The sequence below is a fragment of the Otolemur garnettii genome, unplaced genomic scaffold, assembly GCF_000181295.1.
Source record: "Otolemur garnettii isolate 467f Iridium unplaced genomic scaffold, OtoGar3 scaffold00171, whole genome shotgun sequence".
NCBI classification, from domain to species: domain Eukaryota; kingdom Metazoa; phylum Chordata; class Mammalia; order Primates; family Galagidae; genus Otolemur; species Otolemur garnettii.
The window spans coordinates 374570-397658 of NW_003852566.1; the positions used below are offsets into that span (position 1 = coordinate 374570).

At 46.6% G+C, this 23089-nt stretch overlaps 1 protein-coding gene across 1 annotated transcript; it reads left to right on the forward strand.

Annotated features, from left to right (window-relative positions):
• The first annotated feature begins 11606 nt into the window (after positions 1-11606).
• On the forward strand, positions 11607-22324 carry BTNL9 (butyrophilin like 9). Its single transcript, XM_003800203.1, has 10 exons — positions 11607-11721; positions 12757-13101; positions 13546-13827; positions 16806-16934; positions 17124-17156; positions 17458-17478; positions 18515-18535; positions 18718-18744; positions 20892-20918; positions 21699-22324. Exons 1-10 carry the CDS (start codon positions 11607-11609, stop codon positions 22322-22324), a joined length of 1626 nt encoding a protein of 541 aa, XP_003800251.1.
• The last annotated feature ends 765 nt before the right edge of the window (positions 22325-23089 follow it).

Below are 23089 nucleotides of genomic sequence, written 5' to 3' on the forward strand. Positions count from 1 at the left end.
TTTCTTATTTAAATGGACACACCAATCAAGTTATATGTCTTCGTAGAGCAGAAATGAAATGTTCTGGGCAGGACCAACAACTGACACCCTAATGCTGCTGTAGCCACGCGAAGCCGCCCCCCTTCCCGGCCACACCACCTCAGCCGGTCAGAGCTAGACAGGGAAGGAGTGCCGTTACCTCTTCTCTTATTGATTGACTTCTTTGTATATTCTGGCTATTGGCCCTTTGTTCAATTCATAACACGCAATCTTCTCCCATTCTAAAGGTTGGCTTTGCTTTGTTGATCATCTCCTTAGCGAGGAAGAAGCTTTTTAACTTGAACAGGTCTCATTTATTTATTTTTGTTGTTGCTACATTTGCAGATGGGGTCTTCTTCATGGATTCTTTCTTAAGGCTGATAAGTTTCAGAGTTTTCCCCACACTTCTTTTAGAGTATTTATCGTTTCACATCTTAGATTTAAATCTTTTATACAGCATGAGTTAAGTTTTGTAGTGGAAAGAGGTGCAAGTCTACTTTCAGTCTTTCCCATGTGGCTAACCAGTTCTCTCAGCACCATGTATTAAATAGGGATTCTTTGCCCCACTGTACGCTTTTGTTTGGTTTGTTAAAGGTCAGATGGTCATATGAGGCTAGTTTTATCTCTCAGGTTTGTTTCACAGATGTATGTCTCTATTTTATTGCCAATACCATGCTGTTTTGATCACTTACAGTATAACCTGAAGTCTGGTAATGATGCCTTCAGATTTTTTTTTACTTTACAGAGATGTTTTGGCTGTGCAGGTTTTTTTCTAGTTCCATATGAATTGAAGAACTATTTTTTCAAGTTCTTCAAAGCATGATAGTGGTGTCTAGTGGTGTTGTAATGCATTAAATCTATAGATTTCTTTGGGTGGTATAGACATGTTAACACTTCTTAGCCCTGAGCATGGTATATTCTTCCATTTGTTAATGTCATCTGCTATTTCCTTTCTCAGGTTTCATACTTCCCTCTGTAGAGATCCTTCACACGCTTTTTAAAGGATACTCCAAGGTATTTCATTCTCTTTGAAGCTACTGAGAAGGGTATTGTGACTTTGATTTGCTCAGCTCAACTGTTGTTGGTGTATATGAAAGCTACTGATTTGTGGGCATTGATTTTATATCCCAAGACATTACTCTATTTCTTATCACTTTCAGGAGTTTTGTCATTGAGTCCCTGGGGTTTTCTAAGATCATATTGTCTGCAAAGAGTGAGAGTTTGACCTTCTCTGCCCCCATTTTAATGCCTTTATTATTGTGTATGCATTGTGCATCAGAGATCCAAATATACAATTCTGACCTAAAGACATTCCAGAAATGTATCTTGCTGTATAACTGTTAGATCCTTTTGGTCTATAATGTTGTTTAAGTTACCTGTTTATTCATTTTTATGTCTGAATGTTCTGTCTATTATTATAACTGGGATATTGAAGTCTCTTATGATTATTGTATTGTCAGTTTCTTTCTTCAGATCTGTCAATATTTGCTTAATATATTTAGATGCTGTTACCTTGGGTGTACAAATATTTATAATTGTTATATCTTTCTGGTGAATTGACCCTTTAATCACAATTTATTAACCTTCTTTGTCTCTAGAGACAGTTCTTGACTTAAAATCTATTTTTTTCTGATCTAAGTATAGTCACTTTTGCTTCCATTTGGTTACCATTTGCATCCCTTCCATTCTTGCCTATGCCTGCCTTTAAATCTAAAGTGAGTCTCTTGTAAATAGTGTGCCCCTGGATCTTGTTTTTTAATCAATTTAGCCATTCTAAGCCTTTTGATTGGTGAGTTTATTTACATTTGGGGTAATGATTAATTAGTAAGGAGTTACCAGTACCATTTTGTTAACTGTTTTCTATTTTGTAGCTCCTGTCCCTTCTTCTCTTACATCTTCCTTTGTTATTTAATAATGTTTTGTAGTGATTTTCTCTGATTCCTTTCTATTTATCTTTTGTGTATCTGTTATAAGACCTTTTATGATTAGCTCAAGGTTTGCGTAGAATGTCTTGTAGTTATACCTTTCTACTTTAAATTAATAACAATTTAACTTTAATCACATACAAAAACATTGTTTTTTTTTTCTCTCACACACACTTTTTCTTGTTCTTGTAAACAGAGGTTGCTGCTTTTAATATTGTGGCTCTATTAACACATTTTTATATTTTAACTCTTTAACTTTCACTTTAGGATTTACTTTAGGATTAAAAGTAAATTATGCACCATTATTATAGAGTTACATTAATTTGTGTATGACTTATGTATTTATCTTTACTGGTGAGATTTATGCTTTCATATCTTTTTGTGTTGCTATTTAGCCAGTTTTTGACACAATTTGAAAATTTTCCTTAAGCATTTTTTGTAATAATCTAATGGTGATGAACACTCAGTATTTGTCTGGGAAAGACTTTATATCTCCTTCATTTTTAAAAATTTTGCTGGATATAGTATTCTTTTTTTTTTATTAAGTCAAATACACATAGATCTTGGATACGTTCATGCATATGTGGGGTACAATGTGCTGATTTTTTTTATACAATCTAACATGATTACATTTAACCAATCAACATAGCTTTCACCTCAATTACTTGATTATTGTGCCAAAACATCTATGTTCTACATTTCACAGATTTGACTTGTACCCTTGTCATATGTTCCATAGGTGTGATCCTGCCTTTTACCCTCCCTCTGTGGAACCTCCCCCCTCCCCTCCCCTCCCACTCCACTTCTCTCCATCATCCTAGGCTATAGTTGTGTTCTATTTTTTACAAGAAAGTGTGAGTAAATATAATAGGTTTCATTATATAAGTAGGTTTCATTTCTTGAATGGCAGGGTTTTTTTCCTCTGAGTGTTTTGAAGACACCATTCCACTCTCTACTGCCTTGCAACATTTAGATTAGAAAAAGATACCAGAAATATTTGCATCAAGTTTGTGTCATTTGTAATCACATTTATATTCTAAACATAAAATAGACTCCAGAAGCTATAAAATAAATTATTGGCATATTTTCTATACTAAAGTTTTATACTTCTTTAAAATGAAAGATGCCAGAAATAAAACTAAAACAAAAACAATAGGCAAAATACCCACCTTAATTATTACAGACAAAGGGTAGATATTCAGAATGTTGAAAGAATGCCTACAAGTTGATAAGAAAAGGCAAACAATGAAATATAAACATAAACATGAAAGATAGAACACACAACTCACATAACATGAAATACAAATAAACAGGGATCAAAAAAAGTGACACTGAAATAAACTTAGCAAACTACTGGATTTCTTCATATCAGAAGCCAAAACATGACAAGATGGAAATAGTGCCCACAGCAGTGGGACAATGCAAAGCAAGCTTCAGAGACAAGTCTAAACAGGGACACTATCCCTGACTAGCCCCTGGCTCACACCTGGGGCCTCAGAATCATGCCCAGGATGTAGGGTGCTCCCTTCCCCAGGCAGCACCGCATCTTGGAAGCTCTGTTTCTCCTAAAAGCCTAGAGGAGTCACTCACGCTGTGTTACCTGAGGTCTGGATTGTGCAATGGAGGGCTTTAGAGGGTGATCTCTAAGACCTCCTTGTCTCCTACATTCTACCGTGGTACTCATTTCTCATTCTAATTTCTTCCTTCTTCACATTTTTGCTCCTTATATCTGCTCCAGGAAGTGGATTTATTACCCTGTTGTTGCTGAGAGCAGCTCACCACGTGCTCTTTCCACGTGGAAAAGACTCTGGAAGCCTAAATCTACTTCTTCCCCTGCCAGCCACCTCTACCTTTCCCCTCCCACAACTCAGCTTTGGGCAAACATTTTAGTAATTAATGAAGAAGAGCAATTCCAAATAATGTTCTCTTTTGGTTTTTTTCCTCAGTCACTTGCAAAATCTTGATTCATAATCTCAAAGTGGGAAGGAGTCACCATTTTCCTTCCAGGCATCAATGAAGGGAGTGTATTTTACCTGGGATTTCAGATCTTTACCAGATGTTGAGCTACTGATTTAAAAGTTGGGTTACCAGTTTAGGCTGTGAATGTTCTTTTTAAAAAGTGTATAATGACATTATCAATCTTAATTAGACATTTAGAAACCTAATAATAAAAGGAAAAAAGGGGAAGAAAAAATGGTCTCTTACAAAAGACCTGCAGTATTGGGGAGAAGGAAGACACTATTTGAAGTCCAGCTTTTCTGGCCACATTTGCCAGATAATCCCATGTTATCCTTATGGGGATCATTTGTGACCCATCAAGTCAGTGGCCAGCGTGCAGTGCTGGCAAGGCCGGGCTCACCGTTCCTGTCAGGTGCCACTCGTGTAGAGCCAAGGTTAGAGGCCTTAAAAAAAAGCTGTTTCTAAGCCAGTGACTTATTAAAGTACCATTTTCAAAAAAATTAAAATACGATTCATTCATTAATAAAATGAACATGTGGCTGGGCGCCTGTGGCTCAAGTAGCTAAGGCGTCAGCCACATACACCTAAGGTGACGGGTTCAAATCCAGCCCGGGCCCACCAAAACAACAATGATGGCTGCAACCAAAAAAAAAAAAATAGCCAGACGTTGTGGCGGGCACCAGTGGTCCCAGCTACTTGGGAGGCTGAGGTAGAAGACTCGCTTGAGCCCAGGCATTGGAGGTTGCTGTGAGCTGTGATGCCACGGCACTCTACCCAGGGGGATAGCTTGAGGCTCTGTCTCAAAAAAATAAATAAATAGATAAAATACAATGAGCATGTGTCAAAAAATTCATTTAGCACATTAATTTAGGAGGAAACCAATGATAAGATAAGACCGGCTCAAAAAGCATTTGAGAAATTGGGTGTTTTGAGGCAGCTTACTATAGGAATGTTAGAATAACTTTGCTGGCTTATTACAAACCATCATTGTTAAGGCTATTTTTCCTACCATAAAGGAATTATCTGTGACTCTACAGAACAAAAATGGGCAAGTTAAAATGCAAGTTCACTAAATCAAGGACCTTTACATAATAGTAGACAGCAGTCAAATACACTCTTGCAGATAATTAACTCTTGATGAGCCCTTGTCCCCATGTGACATTGATGGACACATTACCCATCTTTTTGTTTTATTTAGAAATTTTAAATAATTTTTCTTAAAATACTTTGCCCCAACAGAGTAAACGGGTGATTTTAGTTCCCCCAATGAGCCAGGAGAACGGGTGAATGCCACAGTGGAGCTCTGGGGAGGCAGCACGGGGTTGACTGACCATAGGTGTAGAGCACCGTCTGTAAGAAATGGCCTAATCATTTCTTTATTACAGCCTGTTTGAGTAACTTAGTCTCTGGTGCATGGACTGACTTCTCTCCTCCACGTGGACAGGATACACGTGAGCACTATTTTCACAGGGCCTGCAGTTCATAATTTCTTTATAATCAGCTCTCATTCTGTGTGGCAGAAGATATGGAGCCAGAGCCCCCTATTCAAGCCACTTCTGTGTCAGGAGAGGATACCGACTAGGATATCCTAGGATACCGGAGAGGATACTCTTCCCTGCAGAGGAATTCCTCTGAGCAGGAAATGCCCAATGCTGATCTCTTTGGGCAGCACTGTCAGAAATGATTGGCCCTGGAGAGTCAGGCCCACTGGGCATGAGGTGGGGTGTTACCAGATCTGCAGCCTCTCCCATCCCCAGAAGCCAGCTAACAGTGAGCACCTGCAGCGCAGGGGGTGGCCAGTGAGAGTCTCCTCTGTCAGTGCTTGTGCACTTCCCCAGCTGTTTGGTGAAAGCTTAAGGGTAGCATTGAGCCAGTTGACAGGCACAGGAATGTGGGTCTGAACTTTCTGGATGACAAGAAAGGAGAGGGCATAAGGGGGAGACTCAGGGGCCACGTGCTGGGCTGGAGGGAGGTTTATGAGGAATCACCAGAAGAGAAGGATTAATTCATCTGACTTTATATTCCATCTCCTCCAGTAGCCCATGCTGTGTGAGGAATGGCCTCCAGAATTCCCTCAGATGACTGTGGTGCCCGGTAATGGGGTGGGTTCTCTACTGTCCAAGGGCAGGTCTGGGTCTATCCCTTCCCATCCCACTTACAGCCCACCATTAGTCCAGCACTTACCTCTTTTTGGATGTGGGCCTCTATGCATGTACTGGGGCCTTGGGATAGGAGGTGGAAGGACAGGCTCTAAGTCCTGTTGGGTGATGTTCCCTGATGGGCAGGCAGTGGAGTGGTACCCCACTAGCCATATCCCACCAAATTTGTGTCTGGAGTCACAGAAGTAGACTCTGTCCATTTCTCTCTGCATTCCTGCTGTGACAATCTCACCTCTCCTGGGGAACACAGAAGAATCCAAGGTGAGGGCAATGAAATGCTTAAGTAATGTTTCAGATTAATGCTCAGATTAATGTTTCTGAACAGCCCCTTCCTACAAGTGCAATTTTCTTCTCTCTTCCAAGTCCCTGTGTGGCGTGCGGAGTCCTTGGCAGTGTGGTCCCACCTGTTCCTCCTGGGCCTTCCCTTCCATTCACCGGTAGTTCCCTAAGCTTTCTTGGCTGGACCCCGGCCTTTTCCTACCCACGGGTGCTAATCACCTCCCCCATGCAGATGTCTATTCTCCCTTGCTCCCCTCAAATCCTACTCTTTAGTCAGTGTCCACTTGGCTTAACCTGTCCCTGGGTCTGCCTCTGTCTCCCTGGCCCCAGGGAACCGCACCCAGTCTGAGCTCACCATTCAGCCCCTTTTGCTCTCCTAGAGACATCTTTTCACAGAAACAAGCCCAGGTGTTTGCCAGTCTGTCTGAGCACAGACAGGCTCCTTGGAACTCGCTGGCTTCTGCCTCCACCTGCCCATGTAGAACCCTAGCACCTGCACAGGTCCCTCTCCAAACACAGAGCACTTCTGGGGGTCCCTGAGGTATCCCACATGTGCCTGAGATATGCTGTGCTCAACTCTGACCCGTCCCTTGTGGAGGATGACAGAGTGGGCTGCAGCAAGGGACTGAGCTCTGCCCTCAATCCATGGTGCTCGATTGTACCATGGCCTACGGCAAATACAGTGGGTGGGGCCATGCGGGCTGCTGCTTCTGTGAACTCTGCTCCACCAGAGAAATTCTAACACAGCTCCTATTCTATTTCCAAACTGTATGCGAACAAGTCTTGTAGATTTTAGTAATGACAAAGCTCCCAGGCTCTCTTCCTTACTGACCGACCCTCCCCAAGAAGGGTAGTGGCAGGTTAGTTGGTGAAGACTGGAGTCCAATATCTATCTCCTTTTAGAGGAGAAGGGTTAGCCGGGGAGAGTTGCCCTGCCCGTGCAGAAGCCCAGCTCTGCCTGCCAGACAGCTGGGCAGCTGGTGCCTTTTCTCCCTGCTCTGAGTCGCTGTCACTTGCAAGCTCCACAAAGCTCTCAGATACCTTTCCCCTCCTTCTGAGACCCCGAAGGGACATTTTCCCTGGGAATTCATGATTTTCCTTGCAGAGACAGGATGTGACGACTTCCTCGTTTTGTTCTATCCATCTTGGTTTTCATAGCAAAGGGCAAAGCACATAGCATCTGTCTTAAGGTGGAAGACGGGTGAATAATTCCATCACGCATGAGCTGTCCAAGACCAAGACATTCAGCAATCGCCACCCTTGCAGTTATCAGTCCTGAGACCTCCAGGACTCATCTGCCATTTCGGACCCTTTGCTGCCACCTGCCAGGTACACAGCTCATTTTCAACAGCTGTTTATACCTCTACCTTTCAGCAACAGAAAGCAGAAAGTGATAGTGAGAGGCTTGGGGACACAGCATACTCTGGCTGGCACCATCTTACTGGCTGAGTCTGGCTGCAGCCTGGGGTGTTTTGAGGGTGGCTAAGAGGACATAAACATTCAGGTAGGCCCCACCTGCGGGGAAGAATCCTGAGGCTTCCTCTTATGCTCTTGAAGAATTTCAAGCGTCACTGAGGTTCCTTCCTGGGACATTTCATGTCCCCTGGAGACTAAGAGGGGTAGAAATCCTCTCATGGGCATACTGAAACAAAGCCAACGCAGGCCTGCAAGCCATAGCCAGTGTCACTGGGAGAGAAAGGCACAATGCAAACAATTACTGGGAGAAAGAGACTTGGGTGTGAGGGACTAGAAATAAAGAGGGCAGTGGGTGTTGTTTAGTAATCGGAGGTGCAGGAGGAGAGAACAGGTAAGGGACTGGGCTGGGGGCAGGGAGAGATGAACAAAGAAAGGAAAAGCAGAAAGAGTAGGGGAGAGGGGAGTCCCAGGCTTCCCCTGGGTGACAGTGGTGGCACTTCTCAGCATCAGTAGTACAACTGTGTCTTCAGGAGGGAAGGTGCCAGGCTCCCCAGAAGGTAGGGAGTATGTAGCCACCTGGAGGGCTCAGCCTGAAGCCCTGTTTGGGCCATCCTTCCCATTCCCTGGGCACTCTGTCTTCCCCAAATATCCAATGCATCCAGTCTCTTATTCCTTCCCCTCGCAAAACCTTCTCACCAGCAGCAGAATTTGAAACCCATTTAGACTGTGGTGGGAAGAGCTGAAATTGGAAAGTATTAGGGGCACTTGCTCTTCAGTAAGGGTCAGAGCCTTTCAGCTAGAGAATGAGGTGGGAAAGGGCAGACTCCAGGCACCAAGAGGAGGAGGAGCTGCATTCCCTGCAGGAGGTGGCTGGACTTGTTTCTCTAAGGACTTTCAAGGTTATGTCCTTGAGTACTGTGAGAAGAGGGACCAAACACATGTGCCTCCTGGCTGAGAACATGTTTTTGACAAAGTCTTAGGGGGTTCCAGCTTTATGTTGGTTTGTCTGGCAGTGGGATTTTACAGTTTGTTTTATTTTTTGGCTGGGGCTGGGTTTGAACCCACCACCTCCAGCATGTGGGGCTGGCGCCCCACTCCTTTGAGCCATAGGCACTGCCCTGGCAGTGGGATTTTAATTCTCTGCTCATTTATTGGGTGGCTGGTTGGTTTTGTGGCTGGCATCCTGTGACCAAGTGCTTCCTCAGTGCCTCTGTGTGATGGCCAGTGAGTGTGTGGTCTGCAGCCAGGTGGATCCTGATTCAGGCCTAGTTTGGAGTAGCCTGAGTGACTGAAGGGTGTACCCAGACGTGACACACAGAACAGCGGGTGAGGACTCTCGACCTGGCAAGTACAGAGCAGGCTCAGAAGCAGATGGGGTAGGCAGAGCCCCCACCTAGGCCTCCTGCCAGCTGTGTGTTCAGGGGTGATGTCTCAGCTCCTGTGCCTTGGTTTCCTCATCTATTATTTAGATCTATTAGTCACAATAATAATAGTAAACATTAGTTACTTCTGATGGAGGTGAGCACTTGGCAGACAGGAAGTGCTCAATTCATGTTAGTCTTTGTTACTGTAGGCACACACATGTGTGTGTTCACGACCTCCCCCACAGCGCCGGAACACACCGGTCTGCCTCCTGCCTCCTGGTAGCCTCCCCTGCCCAGGTAAATAGAAGCCAGTGCTCCTCCTGAGAGGCTATGCCGCCCACGCTGGCATCTGCCTTACAACCTGTCATGAGAGAACCCCTCTTACCACATGACACTATCTTGAATAATGCCTCAGAATCTGACACATCCACATCATTACACAAATACAGTCTGAGTCCCCGTTGTTCTGGAAGGCATTAGCTGAACGCTGCTATGCACCTCCCAGCTATGCTATCACAGGGCTCTAACTGGGGTCTGGATTCACAGGAAAAGACTAAGGCATGAAAGAGAAGAGCAGAGGCATGGGGTGGGGAGTCTGAGAAAGCACACAGCCTGTGTGTGCCCAGAACTCTCCATGCCACCTCCCAGGCTGTCATGGACATGCTCTCATCTCTAAGGGTGAGGCCAGATAGTCCAGTAAGAGCCTTGCCCCTTCCCTGAAGCCCCTGCTGAGAATTGTGTGAATAAAGACTCCAGTAAATGCCAGCCAGCAACATGGCCAGGCCCTCTCCAGGGAGACCCAAATCCCCCACTCTGTGGTCCTGCCTCAAACACACACGGGGCTGCCCCAGCCTGCTCACGGGCCATCCCTCAGGGAAAGCTCCACAAGGACAGGGCCACTAGCACCTGGCTACATACCTCCTAGGCCACCACCCCCCTACCATACCCCTGTCAGCAGGGGACTCTCAATTTGAGGGGTCACTGCAGAGCCTCCCTTGCTCCTTAATTTACCACATACATCCCCTGACACTGCCCCTGCTGCCACAGCACCTGCAGCTTTTTAAATCCTTTGAGCTGGGTCAGGTGGCTCACACCTGTAATCCTAGCACTCTGGGAGGCCAAGGTGGGAGGATCACTTGAGCTCAGGAATTTGAGACCAGCCTGAACAACAGTGAGACCCTGGCTCTATAAAAGAAAAAAGGGTGGTGCCTGTGGCTCAAAGGAGTAGGGCGCTGGCCCATATGCTGGAAGTGGAGGGTTCAAACCCAGTCCTGGCCAAAACTGCAAAAAGAAAGAAAAAAGATCCTTCATCCACACCCTGTCAGTGGTACTGTTGGCAGTGTGGCCAGGGCTCTGCAGCCACAGGACACAAGGAACATGTGCCATGCCAAGGTCTGCAGAAGGAAAAGCCCAGTGGGGCAAGAGGGGAGATGGAGGGTGCTGGAGAGAGAAGCCATCATGGCTCCCCCTCTGGGGACATTGTGATGGAGTGAAAGGTGAGGGGTGCAGTCTCAGGGACAAGTCTGGGAATGGATATTTGAAAGGTGGAGAGAGAGTACCTTGGGAAGCTTAGAAAGTCAACTCTGGTTTCCTCTAATGTGAGCAAAGAGACTGAGGCTCAGCTAGTTATTAAATCCCAAGACTAAATGGTAAACAAATTTGTAGAGGTTTGTATGTCCCCAGAGATTCAATGGTCACACCCTACTTTGTGGCTGTGAGTTACCTCAAGGGTGCATCAGAGATGAGCAAGAACGGCCCTCATCTGAGCTGGAGCTGGGTCTTCTGAACCAGAGGTAGGGAAGAGAGTGGCCAGATGGAATGACTCCACCACTGTGGCCTCAAAGATGCTATAGACACAGAGACACTTATCAGCTGACCTCTCAGAGACACCACCTGAGGTCTCAGACCTGGAGGAAAGTGTCCCAGATGTGACAGTTGGCAGGCAACCACGTAGTATGCATTTCACTTCTGAAGCAGAGAACTCTGTGTTTATTCCTCTGTTTTGTGAACCTGATGTTCCAGGCCAAAGGGAAGTGGGATCAAGGTTGGGTAGGCAGCACTGAGGCTGGGAGAATGAAAATGCATCTGAGATCTTTCAGAGATTTGCCTTTGTTTAGGGAAAGTTGCTAAATCCAGCAGAGGAGGGCACTGAGCCCTCACACGTTGTACGGCTCTATTCCTGGCTGTAAACAATAGCAGCTCAGAAGCTGCTTCCTCTGGGACCCTTTATCCCTGTCCCCTCACAACTCCATACAAGGCCAGTAAGGCCATTACTAGTGTTGCTCGGTAAAATTAGAAGCAGCTCTCATATCCGGCCATGGTTTCAAAGGAGCAGGCACTGAAGCTAGTAAGGAATTCAAAAGTCAGACAAAAAACAATTGAAGCAGCAACAGACCCCAGGTCTGGTGGACTGAATTCCAGCTCCCTGCCTCACTCCAGCATGCCTTGGTCTCTAGAGGTCCAGGTGGCCCCCTTGCTGACAAGAGATGGCGGATTTCCCAGTCTCCCTGGACTCCTTGCAGCCAGTGTCTCTGCCCAGCAGTCTCATCTTCCTCACACGCCTCCTCTTCCTCCTCCTCCATCCTGGGGAGCTACACTCAGGTAGTGTGCCAGATCTGCAGCCCAAAGAGCCAGGATGCGAGTGCCTCCCTCCTGCCCATCCCTCCTGCCAGCTGTTCCCCTGGGCTGAGATTGTAGTACCCAGCTGTGCCAAATGCTAAAATAAGTGCTGAAGAAGCTTTCTGCCCCATTGTTAAAGAGCCCCTGCATGAGCATCAGGCAGCCCTGCAGTGCTTCTCCACCCACCCCCCAGCACCTTCTACACACACCCCCAGACCACAGGCCCACAGGACAGTGTCAGGCATAGCGCGGGGGTGTGAAAGAATCACTGGTCTGTGTTTGTGCTGAACTAGTTGGTACATAATTTTAACTCCAATCCCAGAATAGGTTTTAAAGAGTAGGAAAGACCTCACTCTTACCATCTCTCATGAAAGAAGCAGCCATTAGAGAATGTAAGCTGTAATGCAAAGATGGGCTGGAAAAAGGGATACCCTGATGACTGAGCCATAGCCTAGGTCCCCAAGCATTTCATAGTCAAGAGAGGGGGACAGATATGACATAAATAGCTGCCCAGTTTTGTGACCAGAGCTACAAGAGAACTGTGCCCAGTGACTTAGAGAGCACAGCTAAGAGCAACGTCTTTGTCCTGGAAAGCCAACAAAAACCACAGAGAGAAGGTGCTGTTTAAGCAGAGCCTTGAAGGATACACTTTTTCCAGGAAAATAACAGATGAAGGGTAAACTGAGGCAAAGTGTACCCAAGGAAATAGCCAGACATCAGAATGTGTGCAGAGACAGCCCGAGTGGGAAACGTGGAGGAAGGTTATTGGATATTCGCCCAGTGTTGGGGGGGAGGCTCAAATAGTGTGAACATAGGAAGGCGCCTCCATTTTAATCATGCACACTCACTTTTTGCCATGGCAATTGCTTGTTCAAGAAACCTGGATGGTTGTCCTTTGTGTCTGGCCTTCCTGGTTTGAATTGTTTACTGGAGATTCCTAAGCTTCAAAGAGATGGGAGAGAAAAAAATTATTTGCTGAGGGTTGCTTCTGGTTGTTCTAACTTCTCATCCTAGAAGAGGTCAAGGTGGTAGGCCCTGAGGAACACATCCTGGCCCTCGTCGGGGAGGAGGTGGACTTCCCATGCCACCTGTCGCCATATCTGAATGCTGAGCACATGGAGATTCGCTGGTTCCGGGGCCAGGCGGCGGACGTGGTGCACCTGTATCGCGGGCGGCAGGAGCTGCCCGGCTGGCAGATGGCGCAATTCCAGAACAGGACCGAACTGGTCACCGACTACATCACCGATGGCAGCGTGCTCCTGCGGCTGCACCACGTGGTCCCCGCGGACCAGGGCCCCTACGGGTGCAGCTTCCTGTCCGGCAACTTCTCTGGGGAAGCTGCCTGGGAGCTGGAGGTGGCAGGTGTGCGGCCAGGCAAAGCCCAGCCAGGGAGAAGGCGACACAGCTGCTTTGCTGAGAAACTCGGGGAGGGAAAATATTTAATTTTTTTAAAAAACGATTAAAAGCTGGAGGGCATAGGTCCATTAGCAAATGAACAGTAGTTCACAAGAAAACACACAAATGACACTTAAACATATGAAAAGTTGATTATGCTAGTAGCCTTTCCCCACCAAATGACCCCCTCAATTTTCCAAATGTCCTTCAGGGTAGTACTGTTCCCACATGACACCACTGATTTAGAGTTATCATTTATAACCCGTAGATGGGAGGCTCCGGCCCACACATGTGTTAAGAACAGCCAAAGTTTGTGATGCTTTATGGTATTACAAATGGTGAACAGTGACATGAACTTCATGCATAATTTCAAAGAAGCCTAATCATTCCCGTTCCTCCTGCCTCTCCCAGGGCTGGGCTCAGACCCTCACCTCTCACTTGATGGCTTCAAGGAAGGAGGCATTCACCTGAAGTACAGCTCCAGTGGCTGGTACCCCAAGCCCAAGGCTCAGTGGAGAGACCATCAGGGACAGTGCCTGCCTCCAGAGACTGAAGTCATCACTCAGGACGCCCAGGGCCTGTTCAGTCTGGAAACATCTGTGATTGTCCAAGGGGGAGCCCACAGAAATGTGTCCTTCTCAGTCCAGAATCTCCTCTTGAGCCAGAAGAAAGAGGTTGTGGTCCAGATTGCAGGTCAGTGGGTGCCAGACATCACTTTCTCCACATTCACTAGCTCAATGACAGTCCATAAAGACACTGTGGCACTGGGCCTAGCTGCCTGTGGGGTGGGCTGGCCTCGACAGCTGAAAAGGCAGCACCTTGGATATTAGGAACCTGTTAAGAATAAAACCAACAACCCAAACAGTAAGCAGGGGGGCCTCAGAGGAACAACATTCTGTTCCATAGGCCATGCGCTAAAACTGAAAACCTCTACTCTTTAGAGGTCATCATGAGAGCCCCGTTACTCACTCCTGATTCCCTTCCTCAAACAATATCTATTTAGCACCCACTTGTGCCCCATCTCCTTGCCCTCAGTTCTTATTCCAGTGGGGAATACAGATGGGTCAGAGACAGATGTTTAGGCAATGAATTGACGGTGAGGTCATTACATATCATCAAAGTCTTACTGTGAGGCACCCACTGAAGGGTTTAGTTTTCATAGCTCTAATTGTTTTAAGTTTTAAGGACAACCCAACTGAAGGACCATTTCTCACATTGGTCCATATCAATATTTACATAATTATAACAGAAAGAAATGTTTGATACAGTCAGGCAGATAAAACCCACTGGGTACATGTTCTCAAGATAAATGATAACTTGTCTCCAAATAGGAAGACTCAGTGGCACACAATTTATTCTAAATAACCCTGGTAATTGGGGTGGCCATCTGTATTAGGAAACTGTCTTTATCCAAATAGAATACAATTTGTGTAATAACTCTGTGACAAGCATGTAGTTACAACTTGGAACCAGGCATCTGACCTAAACTCCACTAAGACTTGGATTTCCATGTGGTGTTTTCTTTCTGATGTTTACATTTCAGAGAAATGGCCCTTAAGAAGAACATTCTTGGATTATAAAGCTGGCACACACAGAGAAAGAATTTACAAGTTTTCTAAAGAAGGTGAACTGAGGCTCGGCACCTGTGGCTCAAGTGGCTAAGGCGCCAGCCACATACATCTAAGGTGGTGGGTTTGAATCCAGCCTGGGCCTGCCAAAACAACAATGATGGCTGCAACCAAAAAAAAAAAAAAATAGTTAGGTGCTGTGGCGGGCGCCTCTGGTCCCAGCTATTTGGGAGGCTGAGGCAGGAGACTCGCTTGAGCCCAGGAGTTGGAGGTTGCTGTGAGCTGTGATGCCACAGCACTCTACCCAGGGGGACAGCTTGAGGCTCTATCTCAAAAAAAAAAAAGAAGAAGAAGAAGAAGGTGAACTGAGAAAAGGGGAGAAAAGAGAGTCTTTTTCTCCTTTTGCACAAAGGAAAATCCAATATTTTCTTTCTAGTTCTTTATATAAATTTCAATTTATGGCTCAGCACCTGTAGCACAATGGTTACAGTACCAGCCACATACACTGAGGGTGGTGAGTTTGAACCCATCCTGGGCCTGCTAAACAACAATGACAACTGCAAAAAAAAATAGCCCGGCAGGCACCTATAGTCCCAGTTACTTGGGAAGCTGAGGCAAGAGAATTGCTTAAGCCCAAGAGTTGGAGGTTGCTGTGAGCTGTGATGCCACAGCACTCTACTGAGGGCTACACAATGAGACTCTGTCTCAAAAAAAAAATTCAATTTATATTAATATATTAATTCAATATATTAACATTAATATTTTATATAAATTTAGTATTGAATTAGTATTAAATCCAGTAATTTAGCATTAAATTCATATAAAAGAAATTTATACTATATAAAATTTTAGATGTGTATGTATTAGTATGCATAGACAACTTTTCAGAGGGCACAAATCCCATGGATACCTTCAGGGAGAGTGTTCCCAGAGAGGGGAACATGTCTGGCTGCTAGGAGAGCAGCAAGGAGACCAGAGATGCAAGGATGAGGATGGCAGGTCAGTGTGACATCAGGCCCTGAAGCCCTTGCTCTCAAACCTGAGTCTGTTTCGCAAACAGTGGGTGGTAAAAGACCAATCCCATTGTGATCCAGTAGGATACAGTAACACTGCACCAAAATGCAATAAAAACAATAAAATTAACAATGCAATAAAAATTAAAACCAAAAGACCACTGATTTCAATTATAAACTAGATACAAAGGGACAAATTCTGTATGATTCTACTAATGCGAGGTACCTAAAGTAGTCAAATTCGTAGAGAGGAAGAGTGGTTGCCAGGGTGACGGCAGGAGGGATTGGGGAATTATTGTATAATGGGGACAGAGTTTCGGTTTGGAAAGACGAAAAAATTTCCGGAGGCGGACATTGGTGAATGGGCTCAATACCATGAACTGCACACTTGAAAATGGTGTACAGGGGATCACTTTAAGTGGCATACATAAACTTACCACACTTAACGGTGGTAAGTTTATGCTATGTATATTTTACTACAATAAAAAAAAAGAAAAAAATTTAAAAGATCTTTGAGATGAAAGAGTCATTTATTAATTAGGTTTAGCAGACACAAAATTATTATTATTAAATTGCCACAAGAGTTTCTAGAAAGTTTATCCGCATCTTTGCACCTCTTTCTTCACCTCTGGCCATGTCCAGTCGCTAGCCTTGGAGGGGAAGGGGAGCGGTAGGTCAGCACGTACGTGGCTTTGTTAACAATTCTTCCAAAAAAGTCCTGAGAACAGAGTTCTGCATAAGCCAAATGTCTGCAAGGAAGCAAGGCCACGATCACCGATTCTGCGCTTCTGCGCCGGTTCCTGGCATAGACACAGCCTCACAGATCCTCTCGTCCTTGGGAAGGGAGGGAGTGGGGTGACACCAACTGCCCACTCCCCTTTCGGCCCGGGGCACTTTCCTCTTCCACCAGGCGAGTCCGAGCCCGCTGCCTCCCCGGCTCCCGCGGAGCCGGCGCAGGTGGGCCCCGAAGGCCAAACGGCGACCAGTGGTCTCTCTGAACGTCCTCCAGCGCGCGGGGCCCGGGATAACGTTCTCTCTGAGTGTTTAGTGGGGCCTGAATAGCGACAGCTCCCTGTGGGGTGTTTTCCAGACGTGTTTTTACCCGGAGCGTCGCCCTGGAGGAGAGCGTTCCTTGGGACTCTGGCAGCGCTGCCGCTAGCCCTGGCCGTGCCTGGCACGCTGGCGCTGTGCCTCCTGCAGAGACGGCGGCGATCCCAAGGTAGGAGCAGGTCCAGGACGTGGGGAGGTAGCCCAAGGCCAGCTTTGCGGGGAGCTGCGGGGGGCACCGGTCTGGGGCTGGAAACCTGGGTCCCAGGAAGGCCCTGCTCTGGTGCCGGGACGGGGATGGGACCTGGTAACCGGCAGGGTGGCTAGGACTCCAGCTTCTCCCCTTCCTTCTTCCTTTCAGAAAAGCTAAACCAGCAGGCCGAGAAGAAACAAGGTAAGGAGAGGAAGAGGGGGTTCTGCCCCCACCTCCCTGAATGGCAGAAGGGAGGGGGCTGGGTCACCCAGGCAGGGAGCTCAGTCCCAGGGCGTGGAGGGCAACTAAGGCCTGCGTGTGCTGGAGGTGTGCGTTCCTCCTCCCCCAGCCTAGAAACCCCTAGTCCAGCGCAGCCTGGCCCCCTGGAATCTGAGTATTTCAGGGAAATGAGGCCTTCATTAATCCATCTCCCCAAACTGAGAGATATCTTTTGTGTTTTTCTTGTTCTTGTTTGTTTGTTTTGTCTTGTTTTTCCCTGAAGGGAAACTCACAGCAGAGTTGGGTAAGTTCAGTGCTGCCTGAAGGTCAGTGGGGTCCTGGCGCACTTGGCGCACTTGGCGGGAGGACAACCTAATTCTAAATTCAGTCCTGGGATTCTCCCACCTCTGCTTCTGAAGCCCTCTGGACAGACCCTGCCAGCCCTTCCCCTGCAAATTAGACAAATTGGTTAAAATTACACAATTACACATTTTCTCCCCTTGGGTCATCTACGTAGGATATCCTCTTTTATTTATAAAAGCCACTAGGAAGGGTGACCCCTGTAATTTGCAGCAAAGTGAGAGTAATTTTTTTGAATTCACTTTTCTCCCCAAGACTCAGCAACTTGAAATTGGGAGGAAGGGGGTTGTGTCTGCACGAAGAATAGGAAAGAGAACCCAAAGGAAGATGGAGGGAAAGGCCACAATGGTATAGAGGATGGGGCAATCCAGGCAAAACTGTGAGGCTGGGGAAATTTGTCTCACAATCTGTCTTGTCCTTCAGGGGGAATAAAAGAAAAACCAAACCAGCCCTAAGTCATCAACGCAATAGTCTAAATTAGTGCCTAATGTTGCTTTTCCTGGGAGCATTTACTAAAGTGTGACATTTCATTCTTAGTGGTAAAATGTAAGAGTCCCTGGTATCTGGTCAGAGGAAGTAATTGGGTGTGATGTCCCTCCAGTCCTTTAAGTAATTATACCCAGTAAGTGACCCTGAGTCTCACACAGGCTGTGCTCAGTGCTAGGCTTACCCTGAGCTCCTCAGGAAGAGCTTGCCATTTCAGAGTGCAAGAACCATGTGAACCCAGGGAAGAGGCACCTCAGTATTAAGACGTGTTTCCCTTTCCAGACTCTGTGCATATTTCTACCTTTGAGCAAACATAGGATGAGGCACAAGAATTCTGCAGAGGGGCCTCCTTTTCTAGGGCCATGAAGAGGCAAGGATAAAGTTAGGGTTAATCGTGGGTTAAGACTAAGGGACCTCTTCCCAGTGGCCTAACTGCCTGGGGAAGGTGGTCCCTTCTTAACTGAAAATGTTTTCTCTGTGTGCTCTGCTTACAGAGAAGCTTCAGAGGGAGCTGGGTAAGTGACCCCTACCTTTTTGCCTCTGGTATCCATCTTCTCATCTCCCAACAGGGTATGATGCCTAGGCTGGGAGTGGCCAGAGAGGGGAGGGAACAGGGCTGGATGCAAGTTGTGATGAGTGAGCAAGGAAGCTCAGGGCTCTGACATCCTAATTTCTGGTTTTCCCTTGGCTGCTTCAGAATGGAGAAGGGCAGAAGGCCAGGCTGGTGAGTGAAGCTTGCTCTTCCCCTCTGCTCCCTCCACACCTCAGCACCCCAAGTGCAACTCATTCGCATTAGCCAGCCACAGTTCTATTTCACTGCATAGCCTCCCACAGCATGTACTAATCTGTGCCACTCAGCAGAGGTTATACCCAAGTTTTACTTCTATATTGTCCTGAGGCCTAAGCATCTTGCAAACCACTGGTTTCAATCCTGCTTGCACATCAGAGTCACCTAGACTCCTGGTGCCCTCCCTAAAAGACTCTGACAGTGGGTGTGGCTGGGCATGTTACTATAAATGTAAATATTTCTCCCCAGTCCTCCCTCCACACCCCCCATAAAGCAGATGCTCTAATGTGTATATTTTGTATGTATTATTGCAATATGTGAATATCTTTTTTGTGTGCCTGTATTTTAGTTCATGTAAATGGCATTCATAGTTCTATGCTGCTCCTTGCTTTTCTCCTGCACTACTATGTTTTAATAACTATCCCTTGCTGCCTGTGTGTGTTTGGTCTGCTCCTGCTCACTGCAGAATGTCCATAGGTATCCAGAGTGTCTCTAATTCCACATCACCATGAACAACGCTGAGTGAATAGCCTAAAATGTGTCACTATATTGCCCTGTATGGAGATTTCTCTGAGTCATAAACACAGGAAAGGGATTGCTAGCCTGTGGGAAGTACATCTACTAAATGGGTTAGAGGGATCCCTGGAGGCAGCAACATCACCCTGCCGTCCACCCCTGCATGGAGACTCCACATGCATCAGCTTTCTAAGTTTTGTCAATAGAGATACTGATGGCTCATTGGTTTTGGTGTGCATGCCTCTGAATGCTCAGAAGTTTGAGCATCTCTTTATATGCTAGTTGGCTTTGGAGACTGCCTCTTTTGAAGATTGCCAGTTTATATCTTTTGCCCATTTTTCATATGGGATTGCTGTCTTTTCTTATGACAGGAATCCATATATATGATATGAATCCACCTGGTCTGTCATCTGCTATCAGCTTTGGCCATGGTTTCCTCATCAAATTTTTATCTTATGGTTTATGTATTTGAAGGTTTGTTGAAGAAGGCCTTCCTCATACTTAGGTCACAAACATATTCTCTCATACTTTATTAACTTTATATACATTTTGTATAGGTCTTTGATTCGTCTAGAATTTGCCATTTTATGTGATGTGGGTGAGAATCCAGTGATTTTTTTCATATAGTGAGTTGATCTTTCCAATGCCATTTATTGTACCACCCCTGGCCCCCCATTGATATGGGAGCCACCTTCGTGCATATTCCATCTCATGCCTACATGGATCTGTCCATGGCCACCTATTGCCTCATTTTTACTACTGTGGCTTTTATAAAATCTAAAAGTATAAGTTCTCCTTCACAATTTCCATTTCTTTTATAAAGTTAATAGACTTTTTTAAAATATAAATTTTAGGATAAATTTATGAAGCTCCTTTAAAAATCCAGAAGTTTTGCATGGGATGGCTTTGAACTTGTAAATTTGAGGAGAATCTTTAGCTTAATAGAATTAAGTTATTCTACACAAGAGGTAAATGGTTTTAAAGCTCCACTGGTTATCCTGATACAAAACCAGGATGGAAAATCCCTGCTATAAACCTACAGAGCTTTGTGAATATCTTACCTTGCTTTTGCTAATTTTTTTTTTCTTGGTTACCTCTTTGTTGTAATATAGAACAAAAGAAAACAAAACAGAAATCCACTCAGAATGTTCACATTAAAAAAGGAGGTTTGTTGAAAGAAGACAGGAGGGCATCTTGGGACAAAAGCCATGCTCAGCTGGGCTACATGGGGACTGAACCTGGCCAGTAAGAGGCTGAGGCTTCTATTCCACCCCTCAAAGCATTTAGGATGCTGATATCTCTTCTCTCTACCCCTGTGCTCCCTTCTCTTGCTTTTCCCAGTGCAAAATCAGCAGCACATGGCTCTAGTACAACCTAGCACTGACACCAGCCCTCTACTCAATCCCAAATTGTCAGGAAAATACTATGGTGGACCCAGACCAGCCGTCACAGTAGGAATGGGGTTATTTGATTTATGGGCATCCCTTATACACAGTGAATCTCTCTCAAGGTCCCAGAGTTACTGACTCAGATCTCTGATCCTCCTTTCTCTCTCTGTTTGGTTTCAGAATGGAGAGCAGCCCAAAAGTACGCAGGTAATGAAGCCAAGAAACTGATTTGTGGCTTGCACTGGCTGAATCTTAAACAGAAAAGAGGTGGAGAGAAGTGATATGAGAAGAAGGGTCTTTCCAGGAGTGAAGTCCAGGGCCTACACACACGAACACACACACACACACACACACTCCCGGACTACACAGCTTTCCGTGTTTCACTAGGTTTGTTTCCAGCTGGCAGGAAGGCTGCTGCCTCAGTCTGTCTGCCTTACAGAACCGACTAGAAGGAACTTCTCAGACCTCTGACAGAAAGGGTTCTCTGGTTTCCCATCTGTCAAACGGGTGTGTTTTGGGGGATGGGGTGGAGGATAGGGCACTGGACTAGGTCATCTCAAAGGCCCTTTTAAAATCCTAAAATTACTGTCAAATGCTGCCTGGAGCTTGCCTGGTGATCTAGGTCACAACAGGGTGGTGGGGTCAGCAGGAAAGAGACCTGGCCAGTAGGTCTTTTCCCTGACTGGGACTTAGCTCCGTCACTGAGCCTACCTCATGTGTTATTTCTGGAGTCTCTGTGGGACTCCTGAGCATTTGATAGTGACAGGTAGTAACAGGTAGTTTGTGCTCCTGTCACTATCAAATGCTCAGGAGCGATTTGCCTGTCAACTCCAGTCCTGGGGAGGAGGGTAGCTGGGGTGAGAGTGGCTATGATGATTTTGCCTGGCGGTCCACCAAGACGAGCTAGAGGCTTGCTTCTGTGGGGTTAAGGGACAGACAGGGCCCAGAATCTTTCTGGGCTGGCGCTAACCCTGTGCCTCTGCGTAGTGGACGTGACTCTAGATCCGGCCTCAGCGCACCCCAGCCTGGAGGTCTCCGAGGATGGCAAGAGCGTGTCCTCCCGCAGGGTGGCTCAGGGGCCCGCGCCCAGCGACCCTCAACGCTTCTCGGAGCAGACGTGCGTGCTGAGCATCCAGCGCTTCTCGGCTGGCCGCCACTACTGGGAGGTGCACGTGGGCCGCCGCAGCCGCTGGTTCCTGGGCGCCTGCCTGGCCGCCGTGCCGCGCGCGGGGCCGGCGCGCCTGAGCCCGGCCTGCGGCTACTGGGTGATGGGACTGTGGAACGGTTGTGAGTACTTCGTACTGGACCCGCACCGCGTGGCGCTCACCCTGCGCGTGCCCCCGCGGCGCGTGGGCGTCCTCCTGGACTGCGACGCGGGAAAGCTGTCCTTCTTCAACGTGTCCGATAACTCCCACATCTTCACCTTCACCGACGCCTTCCCAGGAATGCTCTGCGCCTACTTCAGACCCAGGGCCTACGACGGCCGTGAACACTCGGATCCCCTGACCATCTGCCAGTTGCCAGCTAGAGGGACGCACATCCCGGAAGAGGAAGACAATGACACGTGGTTACAGCCCTATGACCCCGCAGACCAGGCCCTGGGCCTGTGGTGAGGCCTCTCGCTGCCTCGAACCGGCCCTGGGCAGCTCCGGGGAAGCCCAGGCCCGGCCTTGCACTTTGCGCTCCTGCCACCTCCACTAAGAGCAAGCCCACCAACCAAAACGTCAGCAGCCTGGGGACACCGAGAGGGACCTTTGCCTATGTAAATGTGTATATGTATGCTTTCCTTTAAGGAAAAGGGGTGACTGCAAAGCTCACTTGTGTGTATTGAAGGATTGAGAAAATTAATAAAAATACATTTATGTCGCCAGGAGCCAGGGTGCCCGCAGCGGGCCATGGGAAAGAAGCTGGCTTAGGAGAAAGAGGGGAGTAGATCAGAAAGATCAGCTAATTTGTATAGTTGCATATATATATATGTTTGCTAGCTCTAAAAGGCTCTAGAAGCAAGGCCGCCTTATAAGCAGCAAACTCATCCTCGGCTCATATCTTAGTTTTAAATAGAATACCATTTCCTGCACAAATGAAGTTAGAGGAACATCTAATTCCAAGCCTGGAGAGAAGAACTTTCAAAATGAGCCTTGAACATCTTGTGCTGTGAAGTAAACAACGTCCTCAAAAAATGATGCGGACCTGGCAAAAGGACATAGGAGCTATGGGGAAGGGGTTTCACTGACCACTTAGGCCACACTTTGAACACAAAATGCATAATGACAAAAATTGACTATAACACACTGAACGAATACAAAATCTGTGAGTCCGTGCTGATACTTAATTTTTTTTTAAAGGAGAAACAAAAAGTTTTTCGTTTGGAACGAAAT